Genomic DNA, 21,616 nt, shown 5'->3' on the forward strand with positions numbered 1-21,616 from the left:
ACTGGCAAAGCAGCATTTCATATGCCTGCTATCCTATGATGGTATATTATATGTATTAACTGCCTTCTGTGAAATATACTGACAGGTAAATGACAACACTACAGTCGGACGTGTTTCATTTTCTTTAGCATCCATCTTGCATTCAAACTCTTCACATTACTGCTTTGGATGCATCTGATGACTCACATCAACCAACTGACAGTTTACGGACATGTATGACCGATAAGCCTCTGACTGCAATGGGAATTCTAATCATACGCATTACTGTTTGGTAAAATAAGAGAAGAACGTTAACTTCAAAGTGCATTAATCAACTACTGTGTTTGGAATATATTATTTTCATTGACAGCTGACAAATGTGAAATGAGGGTTATTATAAAATCTAATAAATCTAATAAATAAATAATAAAATAATAAAATAATCATCCACTGGTTCACATATAGTCACAAAACATGAAAATTCATTTTTATACTCTATTTTGTATATGTAAACATGTTAAACATTTAGTTTACTGTCAACACATAATGTTGGCTTAAACATATACTGACATTTCAGAAATGCTCTCTGAATGAATAAAAAGTGTGCTGTCTGTTTCAATACACAATTGTAATCATTCCTTTTTATTTGATGTATCTTTTCCCCCCTCATGGCTGGTTCTGCCTCAGTTATTAATTTATTTAACTAGGCTGTGAAAATTTGTTTTCATGTTGGCTGTTTTGTTCTTTTATGTCTGACTACCTCATTTCGAAGGTGTAAGCAACAGTGTGTATCACACAGTGCAATGTGAAAAAAACTGCATAAAAGAGATAAAATTCACCATTTAATACAACTTTTAAAACCTAAACAATAACTGAGGTGCTTTTTTTAAAACGGGGGGAGGGAGAAACTGGGCTAGAATTTGATTTTTCTTAAGGCATAATTTCATACTACAAGGGAGAAGGCAGGAGTAAACCACTCCTGTATTTTACTAAGAAAATCACATGGATAGACAAAACAGAATGATTGTCAATGTAGTGCCAGGTGATGGGCCACTCAGGTCAGATGGTACTCAACATGCTACTGAGGAAAAGCTGAGGAACTCTCAGAGTACTGACGGTGCTTATGATGCGGTTAAGCTAAAGTCTTTTGTACATCTAGCAGCTGATGTTGCCATGCGGGAAAGGAAAATCCCAAACTGCAAAGACAGATTTACAATGGGAATGAGGAACGTAAGAAGCATGAATATGGGAAAGCTTGACACAGTGAAAGATGAAATGAATCAAATAAAGATTGACACCTTGGGCATTTGCGAATTAAAATGGACTGGAATGGGACACTTTCAGTCAGAAAATCATACCATTTACTACTCAGGACACGGTGGGGAGGGGGGAGAAGGGATGGTGTTGCTTTCATAGTCAGGAAGAATATAGCAATGACAGTACTTGCGTTAAATGCGGTCAATGACAACTAATATCAATTAGATTTTGTGGAAAACCCTGTAACATGACAGTTCTTCAAGTCTACACCCCAACGACTGATGCAGAAGAAGAAGAAGTTGATTAGTTTTATGCTCAGGTTCAGTCTGAAATTGACAGAACATGCAAGCAAGATGTGATGCTGGTGGTTGGAGACTGGAATGCCAAAGCTGGAAATGGTAAGGAGGAAAACACAGTTGGACTGTATGGCCTAGGAAACAGAAACGAAGCAGGAGAATGACCTAGTTTCTGCCAATCCAATCATCTCTTCATCGCTAACACATTCTTCAGAGGAGAGCTGGTCTTGTGGTAGGAAGCATGACTTGTCCCCATAGCTAAGCAGGGTCTGCCCTGGTTTAACATGAATGGGAGACTACATGTGTAAGCACTGTAAGATATTCCCCTTAGGGGATGGAGCCACTCTGGGAAGAGCATCTAGGTCCGAAGTTCCCTCCCTGGCATCTCCAAGACAGGGCTGAAAGAGATTCTTACCTGCAATCTTGGAGAAGCAGCTGTCAGTCTGTAAAGACAATGACAGTACTGAGTCAGATAAACCAATGGGCTGACTCAGTATATGGCAGCTTCCTATGTTCCTATGTTCAAACAACCAAAGCAGTGCCTATACACATAGACATCGCCAGATGGAGTACACAGAAATCAAATTGATTACATTATTGGTGCAAGGAGGTAGAAGAGCTCAGTCATAGCAGCAAAAATGTGGCTGGGGGCCAACTGAGGAACAGATCACGAACTGCTCATGCGCAAGTTCCAGGTCAAGCTAAAATGGAAAAACAAAGCTATTCAGCTTCCACAATATGATCTTGAGAATGTACCCACCATTTTCAAGGAGAACATCAGGAACTACTTTGAAGTTCTGAACCTCATTGATAAGGAACCAGAGGAACTGTGGAATGAAATCAAAGAAGTTGTTAAGGATGAATGTGAAAAGAGACTGTCAAAGACCAAGAAACAAAAGAAAACAAAATTGATGTCAGGATAGATGGTGGAAATTGCAAAGAAGAGGAGAGAATCCAAAGTCAAAAAAGATAAAGACCTCATGAAGGAACTTAATAGGGAATTTCAGAAAGCTGTTAGAAAAGACAAGGAGCAGTACTACAATGACATCTGTAAAAACCTTGAGGATGGAAATAGACATGGAAAAGCAAGGAAGGTTTCCCAAAAGATCTCTGAACTCAGAAGGAGGTTCCAACCTCGAATCGGTATGTTAAGGGATGCCAAAGGACAGATAGTAACTGATTCAGAGAAGATCAAACAGAGATGGAAGGAATATACTGAAAATCTGTACAGCAGGGACGTCAGCGTCGAAGGTACTTTAGAAGTTATTCCCTACTTGCCAAAACCTCTAGTACAGGAAGGTAAAGTTAGATCAGCACTCCAGACATTACCAAGTCAGAAGGCTACAGGAATTGATGGAATAGCTACAGAAATATGGCAGACAACAGAAGAAGACTAACCAAATTATGCCAGCAAATGTGGAGAACAACACAGTGGCCAACAGATTGGAAGGGGTCAGTCTACATACTCATACCAAAGAAAGGGGACTTAACTAATTGTGCAGACCATCACACAATAACCTTAATTTTACATGCTAGCAAAATAATGCTCAGGATCATACAATGCTGATTAGAGCCCTATGTGGAAAGGGAACTGCCAGATGTTCAAGCTGGTTTCAGAAAAGGCCAAGGAACAAGAAACATCATTGCTGATGCACACTGGATAATTGAGAAAGCCAAAGAATACCAGAAAGAAGTCAATATGCGCTTTAGTGACTACAGAAAAGCCTTTGATTGCGTTGACCATGACAAGTTGTGGAATATCCTTAGGAAAATGGGCATTCCAGAACATCTCATTGTTTTCATGAGAACACAGGACTGGAAGCCAGAGTCCAGATGGAACATGATGAAACAGACTTCTTCCAGATTGGCAAAGGAGTAAGACAAGGCTGTATACTTTCTCCTTCTTTATTCAACTTATATGCTGAACATATACTGAGAGAAGCTGGATTGGAAGAAGATGAGTGTGGTTTTAAAGTTGGAGGAAGGAAAATCAATAACCTGTGCTACACTGATGACACCACTCTGATAGTTGAGAATGAGGATGATGAAAGTTAAGGAGCACAGTGAAAAAATAGTACAATTAAATGTAAAGATGACTAAACTAATGACAACAGGCCTGTGGAGAAAGGCCCAAAATGGGTTGCAGACCGGCCTGTTCAGTCATTTGGGAGACAGGAAGGAGCTCTTGCCACCCCCATCCCAGGCCACACAGAGACCAATTGTGCAGGCGCAGCGGCCTCCAAAATGGCCACTGTGCTAGAGGGGGAAGGGCCGGCTGGCCGGTATGGGCATGAAGGGAGGCTGGTGGGGGAGGGGGAACCTCTGTGGCCACCCCCCCACTGCCTCCAACAACTCCCCCTCAGGGGGTAAGTTAAATTATTTTTTAAAAAATTTTTTAAAAAATGTTCACAATCCCCACTGGAATGAACTGGGGAGCGGGATTCGAGGGGGTGCCAGGCTGAACTGGCTTGGTCTGGTTCGGGTCCAGTCCAGACACGAACCGAACTGGACCAGCCAGTTCCGTGCACACCCCTAACTGGCAGCAGCTTCTCCAAGGTTGCAGAAAGGAGAGAGTCTCTCAGCCCTATCTTGGAGATGCCAGCAAGGAACCTTGGAACCTTCTGCATTCAAGCAGGCAGGTGCTCTTCCCAGAGCAGCCCCATCCCTAAGGGAATATCTTACAGTGTTCATATGTAGTCTCCCATTCAAATGCAACCATGGTGGGCCCTGCTGAGCAAAGGGGACAATTCATGCTTACTGTCACAAGACCAGATCTTCTCCTTACATTATCAGATGATCAGCCCCATGAGGAGCTTCATTCAGAAGGCCCTCAACAATACTGATTTGCTATGAGGGGTTGAAATAGCCAGAATGGAGGGGGCCACTTTCCTTATCTCCCACTCTGTCCAAGAATTCAAATAATTGTGTGTTGCTCAGAGCCCTTTCAGGAAACAGGGAGATGGGTGAAAATCCCCATGCCCCCACCCTCCATGCTATGATGTGTGCTTCAGAAGCGGGGCTAATGCGGCAGGATTTCATTTCTTTGGCTGAATTCAAGCAGCTTTATTCAGGATGTTGGCCAGTGTCTCTGAAGTGTAGCACGACTTGAGCAATAATTTCAGAAGAGCAGCTTCTGCCACACAGACAGGTATGGTTGTGAAATTTTGTTCACTGACACAAAACTAAATGTGAAACGTGACAGCAGATGAATAACTAAAGGGCATTTGAAGACTTTCAGGAGACCAAAAACTTGAATTTGGACTAGAAGTGCCTACTGTAGATTTCCTACCTGTAACACATGAACATGTATCTGCTTTGGGACTGAACTTTTGTTTAAGAGAGCTTTTTTAATGCATTAATGCTTTATTCTAAGATTCCATTAAGCCTTCAGCACCAAAGGTCAGGGATTCCCAGAAGGGAGTACTAATGCATTCCATATGCACATTTCATTTTTGTTGTATTTAAGTAACACCTGCTTCCAAATGTGCACCTCATTCTTTTTGTCAACACCTTCATACTCTTCTGTATCCTCATATCTAATGATAATAGCATTTCCATGTATTTGGGGTTTTTTGTCCAATCTAACATTAGCCTAGCAAAATGATTCTCACTCAGGTCTGAAAATATCATTGGGGACTGAACATAAAATATTAACTGTTGCAACCACAAAACTATGCCAGATCATTCTCTTCATGTAATATATGATTAACAGCACAATTAAAGTCTCAATTTGCCAAAGGTCCATTCTCAATAGCAGACCTGAAAAATTGCACTGACCTCAACAAAATGAAAGAATGTGACTGCTTTCAATGAAGGACACATTCAGAGCCAGATTAACGGATAGGCAAAGTAGGCCCTTGCCTATGGCAGCAAAATCTGAGGGTGGCAGCAGTGCAGTTCCCCCTTTTACCTTTTTAAAAATGCCACTGATCGATGGGATGAGGGCGGCAAGAACTCCTTCCTGCTTCCCAAATGACTGCACGGGCTGGTCTGCAACCCGTTTTGGGCCTTTCTCCACATGCGTAGAGGGGCCCCAAATGGACTAAAGACTGGCCTGTGTAGTCATTTGGGAGGCAAGAGAGGAGCTGGAAGAAGTTCCTGTTGCCCTCACTGCCCTCATCCTGCTGTGCAGCAACTTTTTTTTAAAAGGTAAAATTGGGGATATTTCCCTTGCCCCCTCTCCCCTCAGCCGCTGTGGCTGCTCCCGCCCCTGCCCCTAGAAAAGGGCAGCAAATCCTTGGCTGTGTATGGGCGGCAAAAAGTTTAATCCAGCCCTGCACACATTTAAACAGGACCAACTTGTCCATTGGACAGATGTGTTTTTACTCTGGTAGCAGCCCTGAAGTGCAGGTCAGCATAGCTGTACTTCAGCAGCAACATGAACACTTTGACAGATCCCTTTGGAGTTGCAGACTTTTTCAGATGATCTCTGAATATGGGTGGCCACACAAGCGTGCAGTGCAATAAGGGTGTTCTCATCAAGCCTAGGCACTGGTCCTCTCCTGTCTTCTAGCAATTGCTCAAGGCTGTACAAAGGAGCTGATGATCAAAGGAGAGCCTTGCATAATCTCAGCTCCTGTGCTTGCTTGCTTGCTTACTTGCTTGCAGCACATAAGAACAGCCCTGCTGGATCAGGCCCAAGGCCCATCTAGTCCAGCATCCTGTTTCACATAGTGGCCCACCAGATGCTGCTGGAAGCCACAGGCAGGAGCTGAGGGCATGCCCTCTCTCCTGCTGTTACTCCCCCTGAAACTGGTATTCAGAGGCATCCTGCCTCTAAGGCTGGAAATGGTCTATAGCCCTCAGACTAGTAGCCTCTGATAGACCTCTCCTCCATGAAGTTATCCAAATTCATCTTAAAGCCATTGAGGTTGTTGGCTGTCACCACATCTTGTGGCAGAGAATTCAACATGGTATGATGTGTTGTGTGAAAAAGTACTTCCTTCTGTTGGTCCTAAATAGGCAAGGGGCCTATTAGGATGGTCCACCCGAAGAGGTTATTGGATCCAGTAAGATTCCAAGAAGTCTTGGAGGCATTTAATGTTGGCTTTGCTGGTGATCCTGTTGATGCCCTGGTTGAGAACTGGAACAACTTGCTCACCAGGGCAGTAGACACAATTGCTCCTAAGTGTACCCTCCGACCCGCTTCAAAATTGGCCCCTTGGTATACGGAAGATCTACGGGGACTGAAGTGGCAAGGTAGGCAACTGGAGTGCAAGTGGAGAAAGACTCGACTCGAATCTACAGATTACGACATAGAGCACATTTAAAGATCTATGCTCAGGCGATACGTGCAGCAAAGAAGAGGTTCTTTTCTGCCCATATTGCCTCTGCGAGTTCACGTCCGGTGGAGTTGTTCAGGGTTATGAGGGGACTAGTATCTGCCCCCCCCCCCGAACCAGAATTTGGAGTCATCAGTTACCCGCTACAATGTGTTTAAAGAATTTTTCGCAGATAAAACCTCTCTGATTCGAGCTGACTTAGATGGAGACTCCACAGTTAATTTGATGTCTGAACTGGAGGTGTCCGACAACTCCTCTTATGTGATTCGACTGGATCAGTTTCAGTTTGTGACTCTTGAGAATGTGGACAAGCTGCCTGGAGCGGTGAGGCCTACCACTTGTTCTCTTGACCCTTGCCCAACATGGCTTGTTCTATCAAGCAGGGAGGCTGTTGTAGGTGGCCTGGTGGAAATCATAAATGCCTCTCTAAGGGAGGGCAGGATGCCTCCTTGTCTCAAGGAGGCAATTATTAGACCTCTTCTAAAGAAGCCTGCCTCAGAGTTGAGCAATTATAGGCCTGTTTCCAACCTCCCATGGCTGGGCAAGGTAATTGAGAGGGTGATGGCCTCTCAGCTCCAGGCAGTCTTGGAGGAAACTTATTATCTAGGCCCATTTCAAACTGGTTTTCGGGCGGGCTATGGGGTGGAGACTTCCTTGGTCGGCCTGATGGATGATCTCCAATTGGGAATTGACAGAGGAAGTGTGACTCTGTTGGTCCTTTTGGATCTCTCAGCTGCTTTCGATACTATTGACCATAGTATCCTTCTGGAACGTCTGAGGGGGTTGGGGGTGGGAGGCACTTTTTTACAGTGTTTCCGCTCCTACCTCTCAGACAGATTCCAGATGATGTCGATTGGAGACAGTTGCTCTTCGAAATCTGAGTTTATGTATGGCGTCGCTCAGGGCTCCATACTTTCTCCAATGCTTTTTAACATCTACATGAAACCACTGGGAGAGATCATCAGGGGATTTGGAGCTGGGTGTTACCAGTACATTGATGACACCCAGTTATATTTCTCCATGTCAAGTTCTTCAGGAGCTGGCATATTCTCCCTAAATGCCTGCTTGGAAGCAGTAATGGGCTGGATGAGGGAGAATAAACTGAAGCTGAATCCAGTTAAGACGGAGATACTTATTGTGTGAGGTCAGAACTCCAGAGACGATTTTGATCTACCTGTTTTAGATGGGGACACACTTCCCCAAAAGGAACAGGTTCGCAGTCTGGAAGTACTTCTGGATTCACACCTCTCCCTGGTTTCTCAGGTTGAGGCCAGGGGTGCTTTCTATCAGCTTTGGCTGATACGCCAGCTCCACCCGTTTCTTGAGATGAATGACCTCAAAACAGTGGTACATTTGTTGGTAACCTCCAGACTTGACTTTTGTAATGCGCTCTACGTGGGGCTGCCTTTGTACGTAGCAGGGGTGTAGCTAGGGAAGAGGGGGCCCATGTTCATCCCTCTCTCTGGCGGCCCCCAGAGTGAGGGAGATAATGAAGAAAATAGGGAGGGATGGAGCTGGAGGGCCCTCAGAAGCTGGGGGCCCGTGTTCTTTGAACCCTTTCGTTCAATTATAGCTATGCCCCCGGTATGTAGTCCGGAAACTTCAGTTGTTCAGAATGCGGCAGCCAGGTCAGTCTCTGGGTCATCTCAGGGAGTTCTGAATGACAAAATAGTTTTGAATGGCAACAATTCTCCATAATAGCTGGTCTATATGGAATTAGGCATGCCTTTTTAAATCCACAGGAGCCACTACTCACATGATGATTTATTCAAGCATGCATGGAGACCACTCTTGCTTGATCAAGCACAATTTACACCCAAATTCATGGATCATTCCTGCTCATATCCAGAGGAGTTCTTACCCCTGGACCTTGGGGCCCTGGTCCGTGGTCTCCAAGATCCGGGGAGCGGGGACTCCACAAGTCCCCGCAAGGCCAAATCACCAATCTTGCCAGTAATTCTAGCCGCCATGTGTGCTCCCGGGAGGTGCGGGGGGGGGGAGTGAGTCGAGCAGGCATCTATTCAAACTGCACAGGCATGCTGGAGCACCTCGCAGTTCTCAAGGGCCGCTGGGCCAAACAGCCAGACCCAGCAGCCACTCCCATTCCACCCACCGTACCCACGGGGGGATGCCTGCTCCACACACACACACACACACACACACACACACTCCAGCTGCACACATGGAGGCTAGAATTACTGGTAAGTTTGGTGGTTTGGCCTCATGGCAGTGGCAAAAGTAGTTCACAGAAGCGGTGGCAGGGGGCTCACGGTGCAAGGGGGGGCCTTGTGACATGGGCGGTCCGGGCGCCCAAACGACCTACTTCTCATACCAACCCAAGAAATACCTATACAATTACAACAGAGAATCTGTAAATTGGCAGAAACATTCCATGTCCCTTTTCTTTCTGTGATATATTTAGAGGGGTTTTTGTAGAATCTACTGTGCATTCATGTAATGGGGAATACATTACAGGTCATGAAGGGAATTATGTACAACAAATGTGTACCGACTGTACAGAAGTAATCTGTATTGCAGCTTGGAAAAAATGAGCATTAAAACACTGTTTCTCTTAAGCTTCATTATCACTACATTTATTTAGTGGCAACAGTGTACAACACACGCAATTTGGAAGTGGCATTGTCCCTGTACACAGAGATTGCTATCTATGTTAGATGGATGAGCAGGCATGCAATGACAAGGGAAGTATCAGGTAGCAAAGAAAATGCAAGTATGTTGAAGCTAGGGTGGTACTAACAGATTTATGTGGCGAACGTGTAGAGGAGGGAGTAGGAGGAGGACAGATAAGTTGCTTGGTGAACAAAGAATGGGGAGCGCTGCTGTTCGAGGTAGAGAGCAATGTGGCAGAAGGCCTGGAAAAGATAATGGGCAAAGGAGACCAAAGGGACTGACCGCAGTTCAGTTTCTTGCATTGCAAGAGAGTGAAAAGAGGGGGCCATGGAAGAATATAATTGAGAATAGAGAGGTAAAGGGCTTTAGGCATGAAAAATATAAGTACATAATGCAGCGTGTCAAGGAACAAGTGTAAGGCCTGAAAGAGAGTGGTTGCTGCTATGCTGTCTATTCTAACCAGAGATAAGTATTTTCTGTTTTGGAATTCAAAATCCAAAGTTTGGATTTTGCCCAACTTGTGTCACATAATGTTCTGAAGCAATACAATTTAATGCATCAACATGCACAACTATTAAGTCCTTTTTGAGAAACCATTAGCTCGGTGACTGCACACAGGCTTTACACGTATGAAGCCCCAGATCTCATTCCTAGAATTTCCAGTCAATAGACATCAGCAAAGAGGGTAAAGAGAGACCTTTCGGTGACTCTGAAGAGCCAATAGAAGGACTGACAGTCCTGGACACAGCAGACCATCGATCTGATTCAGTGTAAAAGGCATCCGCTAAGGAAAAGATGTAAATAACTTAGGAAAATTCCCTAATGAAAAAAAGAAAACTAAAATAAACAGTTGCAAACAGATCCAGCTTGTAAAAGGGTCATCGAGTATTTCATACTCCTTAGCACAGTGAAGCAAAAGAAATGATTGACTTTTAAAAGCATGCCATAAGAGACTGACTGCATGTTTGCTTCCTGTTGCTGCATTATGGCAATGCTGCTACTGAAGCACGAAAGGCTGATTTGCACAGAAATTGTCTGCTCTGTAAGAGAGGCACCTACATATTACTATAAAGATATATTTGAAGGCAGACTCCTTTCCACCCTTCATATTCTGCTGATCTAGTTTATCATAGTTTCTGCACAAGCTGCAATAGAAGGATTAAAGATCCCTGTGAAGAGATGAAGTAGCAAAATCAACCACAGGTAACATTCCTGCAAATCAGCAGGCCGCAGTTTGCTTACTTGTGAGGTAGTTTTATTTTTGGAATCCATGTGACTCAAGCAGAAGGCTCAGGTGCTTTAATCTTGGCGCAAAGAATGACAAGAACTCTATACCAATATCATCCTTCCCTTAGCAAGCCAGAAACAATGAACATCTATAGGGAGATTGTATTTAAAAAATGTGGGCCCCACATTACAACTGTGAATTGGTAATAATGCCAGTTAACATTTATGATGTGGGACCAAGTTCTCTGATTCATTTTATGCAGGGTGGATTTTAAAAAATGATTTTTTAAAAAAATTGGATTTTTAAAATTTAAATTGGATTTTTAAAATAAAATGCTTTTTGAGGAATCTAAAGATACTTTTCTATTTAAGATACATTATAGTCCAAAGGTTATTCATTATGAAATAAGGATTAGTTTTTAATTAAGTAGCATGAGGCTGTATATATGAATTGTTTAAAATTTTTGGTAAATGAATTCCATTAATCCATTCACAGTGTCATGCTCTTCCAGAGGTTTCTGTAAGATTATTTTGGGCAATTTTTCTATCTAGAAGAGGACCAAAAATGAAATCGTCATCTGGTTGTAAATATTAAGATTATACCAGCAAGAATGAGTCTTTATGTAAAAAACCATGATTTAAATCAAAGCCACCCTGATTTTATGTGAGACAAGAGAGGACTGAAAAAACAGAGGCTCCTGTTTATTCTATTCAAATGACTAGAAGGAACCATCATTATTTCTCTACGTCCTCCCAAGAAGGCTTGCTCACTGCAGCTAATCAAGAGCAACCTCTCTCAATGCTGCAGATTCCTGCTGATCGCTAGATACATACAGTACACACAGGAGCCCACTGAGGCTGATTTATTTGAGAAACAAACCTAGTGCTACTTGCTTTCAATGTGTGAAATGAATGATAATATTATATTATAGGCATTTAAAGATATTCCAATGTGTTCTGTTAATGGAAAACCTTGGTGATGAGAATCAAAGTTATCTCCTTTCAGTTGTATTCTTCAAATAGTGTCTAAACAATACTTTCCCCCTTGTCTGTAGGAGGTTTGAGACACAATTCTAAGCATGCTGTGAGAAAATACTATCTTCAGGCGGCTGAATTCCTTTTAAGGTTAATCTTAAGCAGGTGATGAATACCAAAAGGAACAGGATCTTTGTTTTATTCTGATTCATATCAGAATATTACTGATGTGAATATCATCCGAATACCACAAGTCCTATATCATCTAGACACTACTTTTAAGCAGTATTGAGAATGAGATTCAAGCTTGTTTCTCAGTGACATAAGCAGAGGCGTAACTATAGGGGGGCAGGGGGGGCACGTGCCCCGGGCGCCATCTTTTCTGGCCATGTGGGGGGCGCCGCCATGACAATTTTTTAAAAATTTTTTTGTTACTTTTTTGTTAATACAAATGTTTCCTGCTCAGTGCAGCAGCGCTGCAGCAGTCAAGGGAGCGCGTCGGTGCCCCCTCCCCCATGAGCGGTCCCTTCCGCGCTGCCCGCGCGCCCCCCCATTGCTTTGCTGGCACCTGGCGGCCAGTCAGTGGCCTGGCTTGGCGGCGGCGGGCGCTTGTGAGGAAAAACCTAAGTTTAATGTAGTATGTTGGGGGGGGGGGCGGGGGGCACCATTTCAGTGCTTGCCCCGGGCGCCATTTTCCCTAGTTACGCCTCTGGACATAAGCCCTATTCAGACATTTTTTTTAAAAAAATCATGCTGTGCACAATTACTGTGTCCAGAGCAGGTCCACTCCTGCTCTTGCGCTGCTCATGGTTACAGTGTTTGTCTGAAGAGGTGAATGCCATAAGCATAATGGTGGGTGCTTCCATGATCAGCAGCCTGGGGCACCCCATGCTCCCAGTTACAGATGTGTCCATCATCATGCTTATCACATGAGACTCACATGAATGCTCTTCCATACAAACATTCCTTCCACACAGAAAACGAGATGTCAGTGTGAAGAGCTGCATATTAGCCTAACCGTATCTCTGACATCTAGTTTTCTATGTGAAAGTTTTTTATTGGTTCTTTGTACAGAGGAGCATTCCATCACACGGGCCTCTAAACTACAGTCTGAAGTTCTGTTGCCCAGACACAGGTATACTCTCTCTGCTAGGATGAGGCCTCACATTTCATTTCATCTTTCGGGTTTCCCGGAAGCCATCCATCCCAGGTTCTATCTTCCTTTCTCTTCTTTCTATCCACAGAGATGGACTTCTTTCCAAAATACAGTTAAAAACTTAGGATGAAGAGCACGAGCTGCTTGGTAAAAAATTCAGCTTCCTGCTCTATCTTTTCATTGTGGCGGAGGAAGGGAGGCCAACAGGATTTCGGTTGTGAAGGTGGTGGGGAGCTAACAGTAATGGCAAAACCAAAAACCTTTAAAATGGCTCTTATGCACACAACTCATTCCCCTCCCCTTGCTCAGATAACCATTTGAGGACTGTAGAGGGTTGACACAACTACATTCTCCCTCCCATTCCTATGAGATATATGTTGTATCTGGCAAAGCCTTACTGTCACAAACAGAATACAATACTATATAAACTTTCATAACATCATACAGCAAATACTTCAACAGAAAAGTTACATGTAACTATTTTTAAAGGTTTATTCCCCCCTTTAAATATATTCCCTTGCTCATGTGTCACTGAATGCCATCTGTGCACTTATTTCTCTAATATTTTTATTTCCCCAAACTCACTGATGTTTGCAATACAGGTGGATCTCATTATCTTTGTGGGTTCTGTTCTCGGCTGAAGCCGTGGATAACAAGTCTATGAGCCGGGTCGGTGAGACCCGGTTTGGTGAGCTGAGAGGGCTAAGCCCACTCTCTTCACAGGCAATCCAGGTGGGAGCCCTGGCCAGCCGGATTGGCTGCCCACACGATTGCTGGCTCTGTAACAGAGCTGGCGAGGGCTGGGGGGAACAGGGGCCGGTCGCCGCCCGGAAGTGCCAGCATGCCCTGCGTGGGCACACAGGGCATGCTGGCAAGACCCACGGAGCCGGGAGGCGGCTTTTCGCCTCCCCGCCGGGGGTCTCCTCGTGAATAGCTGTGGCGCGGAGCTGCACCATGGCTACTCATGATTTTTAAAACCAGGTTTGTGGAGTGCTCACTCCGCAAACCTGGTTTTAGGGCAGGGGTACTTAGGCGGGTTACCTGCCTAGGAACCACCGGGCTCGCAGCCGAGCCCGGTGGTTCACACAATAGGGCGAAATTGGGCTAGCCTCTGCTAGCCCAATTTCACCCCACCATGTGAATAGCCTCATTGAGTGAATTGAGATTGGTGGGGGGGTTAGGTTCACAGAGGCAAAAAAAAGGTGCTGAAAAACACAGAAAAAGGCAAAAATAACAGAAATAAAGTGCTGTGCTATGCTCTGCGGGTCTCCAACTGTCCAGCAATACCTCCCAAACCCTCGGTTTTAGCAATTTACCGCAAAAAATAGCAGGAAAAATTTTCTATAAATGAGCCACAAAATTATTATTATTTATTTGATTTCTATATCGCCCTTCCAAAAATAGCTCAGGGCAGTTCACACAGAGAAATAACAAATAAATAAGATAGATCCCTGTCCCCAAAGGGCTCACAATCTAAAAAGAAACATAAGACAGATACCAGCAACAGTCACTGGAGGTACTGTGCTGGGAGTGGACTTGGCCAGTTACTCTCCCCCTGCTAAATAAAGACAATCACCACGTTAAAAGTTGCCTCTTTGCCAAGTTAGCAAGGGAGCAAAATGGATCATCTCAGCAAAATGGTGGCATTGACTTTGGAAGTCATTTCCAGTCATGTAGGAACTGTGGACACACTGATTTTAACCCTTCTGTAACCTGCATATATGAAAGTCTGGTCTTCATTGCCCGAGCGCGGATATGCAAAAACACGAGTGTTGGGACTGCATATAACAAGGTCCACCTGCAGCTTCCCCAAACTCACTCAGTTAAGTACTTCTAATAATTTTCATTGTCATTTTCAGGGATTAAGGCCCAAAAGAAGGGGTGAAGACACCTCCATGCTCTACTCCCAAATAATCACTGTCATCTCTCACTGACTGACATAATGATATGATAACATTCTTCATGTTTCCCCTCCTTCATAGCATACCAAATGCAGTGTTGGCTTCCCGCCCCCCCCCCCACTCCAATTCAACAATAAAAATTCAACAATAAATAAAAAATACTGCAGCACACTGTTTAGATTCCTTCATTAATCTGTCATCTATTATGCATAAGTATATTTCTTAAGAGGCTACAACTAGTTCAAAAGTCATTACTGCATATGACTATTTTAACATTATCATTGACAATGTAAATACTTTCCTTGGCAACTCTGAATTTTTAACTTCCTGGAAATCTACTACTTTAAAAAGCTTCTTGCCTTTGCTGCTCTGAATACAAACAATTCTGGTTCTTTCAAGAATCAGTATGGTTTCAATGGCTAGAGTACTGGGTTTGGATTTGGAAAACCTTGGGTAAATAAACCACTTCCTCTCAACCTAACCCACCTCAGAATACCACAATGAGCTTCCTTGGAAGCGTATAGGATAAAAATCAGTACATAACAAGTTATTCAAGTAAGAACTAATCTGCCTACTTTCTTTTCACTATCCCTACTACTGTACCTAATTTGGTTCAAATCGGTTAGACAGTCCACAGGTTAGACCACTTGCACCTCAAATGTTCACAGGTCCACCATCTTGGATTGGGGTAGATAACATAACCAGAAACTATGCCATTGAGGCACCCCTATGCCATTGAGGCACCCCTATGCATAAACTTTTGATCTGCAAGTCGGCTAATTTGTGAACCACCTAACCAATTTGAGCTAAGTTTGCTACAGCTATAAGGCTGTAGCAAACTTAGCTCAAATTGGTTAGGTGGTTCACAAATTAGCCGACTTGCACATCAAAAGTTTATGCATCCACCATTATGAATTGGGGTGGATGACATCATCACAGACTATGCCACTTCTGGCAGGCAGAGGAAGAATGGGTATGCTTCATCAGGGTCTTGGTTTTAGAGGTGCCTGGATTACTTGGTTTTAGAGGTGCCTGGTGGGGGTGGGGGTGGGCCCTGCACATTTTATGTCTGGTTATACATTTTAAAAAGCCTTGATATTTGCCTCTGAGAGCACGAGTTCTCAGTCTTTCCTGACTGGAGTTCTCTGTATTTAAATAGTCATTGTGTTACTAATATATATGACCTTGAATTGCAAATGAATTAAAAAGAGAAAGATAGGCTTTAAACCCACGCAATAGAAGAGTGTTTATGTATTCTGAATGCACTGCTCGTGAAAGGGGGTGTCTTGAGAAAACATGATATGCATGCCAAGGCAAAGCCTCTATGACTTATTTGTGGGGGAAGGGGCATACACATTTGCTGTAGGGGAAAGAAGAAGCTGTTGACGTACCTTGTCGGTGTAGACGAAGAAGAGAATCACAACGGTTAGCTCCAGCATAAATATAATTAACAGCATGATAAAAAACTGTAAAGAGAAGAGGGGGGTGGGAAAGAAAGCCCATAATAATCAAAATCTGTTTCATCTTCCTGACACTGCACAACACATACATCTGTGAATAAAACAACTAGTATTACCACCAGGCCTAGTTCTCACTTAAGTGGCAGACCTGAGTCCAGGCTATACCACTATAGACTGCAGGAGGGGGCTCTCATGCCTTGGTCTGGCTCTGAGGCAGGCCACAGCTAGGAGTGGCCCAACTGCCAAGCTACAGTTCTGTGAATGCGAAACAGTCAGATGAGAGTCAAAAAGACAGCAGACGTGGCCAAGACATGGGGTTGAGTACCAGACTGAGTAAGGATAAAAAGTTCCAGAGGCAGAAGAAGAGCCTTATTCAAACATTGTTTTGGATGTGCACCCACATCCACATGTGTTTGTGTAAATGACTGTACGAACACAAATAAGACAAATATTTATATACCACGTTTCAAAAGAAGTTCCCAGAGTGGTTTACATGAATATAAACAAATAAATAAGATGGCTCCCTGTCCCCAAAGGACTCACATTCTTTAAAAAAACCAAGATAGACACCAGCAACAGTCACTGGAGGTACTGTGCTGGGGATGGATAGGGCCAGTTACTCTCCCCCTGCTAAATAGCACTTAGCAATAGCACTTACATTTATATACCGCTCTATAGCCGGAGCTCTCTAAACAGTTTACAATGATTTAGCATATTGCCCCCAACATTCTGGGTACTCATTTTACCGACCTCGGAAGGATGGAAGGCTGAGTCAACCTTGAGCCCCTGGTCAGGATCGAACTTGTAACCTTCTGGTTACAGGGCGGCAGTTTTACCACTGCACCACCAGGGGCTCTTAAAGAGAATCACTACTTTAAAAGGTGCCTCTTTGCTCAGCAGGACCTTTAAAAATGAGCCTGGATATAGGCCCCCTGATAGGAAGTGTACTTCTGTACATGCACTGAAAATAACAGGTGAATAACCGTACATAATATAAGCTGTGCTTGAGGCACGGAAAGTGGTCAAGTACCAATTTATGCATATGAGATGAGGAAGAGGAAGGTGAAACAACTCTTATCAATCAATCTTTATTATGGTCATAAACCAGCATAAACTGAAAGGAGCATATAACAAGTGGAATTAAAAGCAATTGAAAGCAGTTGAAAATGATAGCACCTATGCCTATGAGCATAAAGATTGTGAGGTTGCTATAAAATTACTATAAGATTGTTGTAAGGCTAAAAACTGTGTGTGACTGTAAAGGAACTGTAACATTGCTATAATAGTAGCATTGAGAACTATAGAGTCACAAAAGGGCTAAAATCTATAGGATATTGTTAAAAGTTACATGCTATAAAATTGCTGCAATCTGAAAATTTATAAAACAATGTCTATAGAATAATAAAAGATAAACTGAGAGAGTAAAAGCAGTAGGGCCGAATAATTGAAGAATTAGTTCTTGCTGGTGTTCAGAGCCGATCAATTCTGCACATGGCCACACAGAACTTGGCAACACAGTGTATTATAGAGGGATTACAGTCTGAAAGTAACAGGGAGACGTAGGGTTGGCCTGAGCATCTTGGCAATCCGTCAAGTAGTGAGAGAATAAGGGCATTATGTATGTCTCTATAGGATAGGCAGTGAAGGAGGACATGCTCGTTAGTTTCAACTTGCCCTGAGTTGCAGCGGCACAGACATTTCAGGATAGGAATCATCCTGTATCTTTCTTCAAGGACAGCCAAGGGAAGGGTGTAACAGCGAGCCAGCGTAAAGGCCCTTCTGTGGTTAGGTACTTCAAGATGTGCAACGTATCCAGCAGGTGTTCTTATGTACCTTAGATTTTCAGAGAGAAGACAGTATCTAAGTCGGTTTGGCATTCTGCATCAATTATGTACTATTTGATAAGTGTTCTGGCCTGCTCGTAACCCAAGGAAGGTAGGTGGGATCCATCCACCAATGTTGAGGGGTTAGGCCCATTGGGAGGAGGTATAGTCTCAGCCAGCAGTTGAGCATGGACAGCCAGACACTGGCCTCCACTTTCACCACCAGACCTTCTTCCAATCATAGACTGGCGTTAGAGACACAATGGGGTACTTGCAGTACTGCTGTTAGGAATTTGGATTGGACGAGCTCTAGAGGGGTAAAGTTGGGAAAGGGGCCTACCTAGGCACTGTATAGACGTGTCATTGATTTAGCTTCAAATAGCTTAAGGGCTGTGGATATATATTGGCCACCTTTAGATCAGTAGAATTTTAGGATGGCAGTGGTGCTTCTCTGGACCTTTTTGGCAACATAACTGCCATGGGCCTTACTAGTCCCAGAGGCGTGGAAGACCACCCCCAGTTATTTGAAGCATGAAATCTCTTCAGTGTTGTTCCCATTTATATGCCAGGAGTTAGGGATGTGTACGGAACCAGTTCCGTGCACTCTGGGGAGGACTGGGGTTGTGTGTTCACTTTAAGGGGCAGGGAAGGCACACACATGTCGGCCATTTGCGTGGTGACACTGATCCCGGCTTCAAGGAGGCACACTGCAGCCCCGCATGCCCGCTTTCTGGAAGAGTGTTGGCGAGGGGAAAGCAGCAGGGTCGAGCCTGGCAGGTAGGCAGTGCCTTCCCTGCCCCTTAAAGTGACCCCGCCCCCTCCGAACAGGTTCAAATACCAGTTGTCAGAACCAGTTTGGCGCTCCTAGAATGGAGCATCGAACAGTACCATGCACATCCCTGCCAGGAGTGTGTCCTTGGTCTCTTAATGAAGACCATGATTTTGGTTTTATGGTAATTGATTTCCAAAAGATCTTGCACTATTGGGCAAGGGCTCTCAGTGCTCTTTTGAGTCCTGTGGGGGTCCTTGAGAGGACTGCTGTGCCATCAGCATAGAGCAGGGTGGAGATATGTTTCTCTGCCAGCTTCAGAGAGTGGAAGTCAGGGTTGTTTAAGTGGTGCACCATGTCATTTATATAGAAGTTGGAGGAGCAAGTATGCAACCTTGTTTGATGCCCTTATGGGTTGGGGCGGTAATAGATAAGTATCTTTGTGGGTTGAATCTAAACTTTCAGGGATGTGTCATCATGCAAAGTATGAATGAGAAATAGTAGGCTCTGGTCAATCAAGGAGGCTTCTATCAATCAATCATCTTTATTACAGTCCAAGACTAGAATTAGACAGAATAGTAGAGCATGAATGAATAGCAAATTATGGAAAAGTAGCATCATATTATTTTAAAATTACTACTCTAAACTTGTGAAGAATACTGTAAAATTACAACACCTTGAAATAGAGAGAAGAAAGGCGGCAAAGCTGTAAAATCACTAAGATTATAGTCAAAATAGTAAGCATCTATGTTTAAAAGGATATGGACATAAAATATATAAACATTTATATAAAATATATTTTATAAATATATTTATAAAATATATAAATATATATACATATTTTATATATTTTATGTCCATATCCTTTTAAACATAGATGCTTACCATTTTGAATATAATAGTTTGACTCTAATAGATGCTTACCATTTTGACTAAAGTGAAGTGGCTAACATAAGATATGTAAACTAGGATAGCTAATTGGGAGGACTGAGCAGGCAAGTAAAATAGTCAGTAGTTACAAGCAATACAAGGCTGATATGTGGCCATGGACCATGAGTCAGGGCCCAGCGGATCTTGCATGCTGCCGTGGAGAAGTTGGCAGTGTTACATGTAAAGGCCCAGTCTTCATCTGACAGCAACATCCTGGTGTAGGTTTGGCTTAGATGACCATGGTATTTAAGGAGTCATAGAAGTATAAGCTTGGCACGACTGTTTCTATAAAAGGGGCAAGAGTGGAGTACATGCTCAGTGGTTTCAAACAAGGAGGCTTCTAGTTTTCCCCATAGTTTGGGTCATGAGGCATTTGGGTCAAAAGCATTCTTGAGATCAATGAAGGCTGCATACAGGGAGACTGAGTTGCGAGTGGGATATTTTTCAATTAGGTGCTGAAGCACAAGGCACTAGTCAATTGTGGACCGTCCCTCCCTGAATCTCCCTGAATCTGGTCTACTCCTCTGCCAAGATGTTCCAGCCAGACTCTTAGTTTCCATGTTTGGAAATTTTCCAGTATAGATGTCTGGCATCCAGTACAGACGTCTGGCTTAGAGTTTGCTGACTGTGCTGAGAAGGCTGATAGGTCTAACTTAGAATTCCCTATCACTGCTCATCTTTGTTCAGTCATAATCTTCTTTGGTGCAAAATGATGAATGAATTTAGAAAGAATCCACTCTCGTTTCCTACCAGAGAATCTACTCCCAGAAAAACACCTCAGACATTGAAAACAACAAAACCCAGTGCCCCATTGCCTTGCGGTTTTGGGGGTGGTTGGCACTCTATGTGCACAACCCAGTCTGGGCCACCCTGGTGCCCCTTAAGTGGAGTTATGGGGCTGCTGAAATCCCAATTATTCCCTATGGGGGGAAAGCTTAAAGACACGCCAAGTTTTTTTTTTTAAAAAAAATTCTTTGAAATCTGGGTGGTAGCAGGCACCCATTGGGGCACTACTACCCGACTCACTCTTCTGCCCCAGGAACCCCTTTTCTGCCCTGAATCTGCCACAAAGACATACCAACTTCAAAAAATTGTTAAAATCACCCCTTTGCCCAATTTCTTTGAAATCTGAGTGGTAGCTTCCTTGCACCCATTGGGCACCACCACCCACCACAACCCACTCTGGATCACCCTGGTGCCCCCTATGTGGAGTTATAAGGTTGCTGAAATCTGCATTATTCCCTACAGGGTAAAGCTGAAAGACACGCCTTCAAAAAAATTTTTTTTGGATCACCCCTTTACCCAATTTCTTTGAAATTTGGGTGGTAGCTTCCACCTATTGGCAGTATCACCCAATCCACTCTTTTGCCCTGAATCAATTCAGATTCGGAAAATTCTGCTACAGATCGAATTTTGGGTGATTCGGGGAGCAGATTCGGACCCAAAACAAATCAGGGGATGATTCAGTACAAATAGAATTGAAAAAATCAATTCGTGCACATCTCTAGTGTGGTGTGCATGGTTCATTCAGCAAGGGGGCAATGATTTGTTGATATTGCCCCTTCCCACTTCTGAAATTAATTTTTCTTTCTTACGCTGGTGCTCTCCCACAACGGTGAAATACTTCGATTTTATTTTTATTTTTATTTGCCTGTTGCTCTTCTCCCTGATGTTGATTCAATTCTGATTATATCTATTTCACTCAGCTCCATGTTGTTGTTTTTCCTGGGTGCTCTTGTGCAAAGCTGCAATGGTGCATCAGTGTAATTTTATTTTTATTTGCTTTTCACTTCCTTCTCTGTTAATATTAAACTCATTTTGCTTATATTTCTTTTTATATTTCTTTCTGTTCTTCCTTTCCTCTTTCATCCTCTTCCAGTGAGTTTTTTAAATTAGTTTAAAAAATAATTGTCAGTCATTGCAAGGAATA

The 21,616-nt window shown here is 43.4% G+C and overlaps 1 protein-coding gene across 6 annotated transcripts in view; it reads right to left on the bottom strand.

Annotated features, from left to right (window-relative positions):
- TSPAN4 (tetraspanin 4) overlaps window positions 1-21,616 on the bottom strand; it is a 923,335-nt gene that overhangs the window by 73,805 nt on the left and 827,914 nt on the right. For all 6 annotated transcript variants that reach the window (XM_053302002.1, XM_053302099.1, XM_053302289.1 and 3 more), the window contains one exon: window positions 16,096-16,170. In XM_053302002.1, the coding sequence (XP_053157977.1) occupies window positions 16,096-16,170 (75 nt within the window). The remainder of the gene's footprint in view (window positions 1-16,095; window positions 16,171-21,616) is intronic.

The sequence above is a fragment of the Hemicordylus capensis genome, chromosome 1, assembly GCF_027244095.1.
Source record: "Hemicordylus capensis ecotype Gifberg chromosome 1, rHemCap1.1.pri, whole genome shotgun sequence".
Classification (NCBI taxonomy): domain Eukaryota; kingdom Metazoa; phylum Chordata; class Lepidosauria; order Squamata; family Cordylidae; genus Hemicordylus; species Hemicordylus capensis.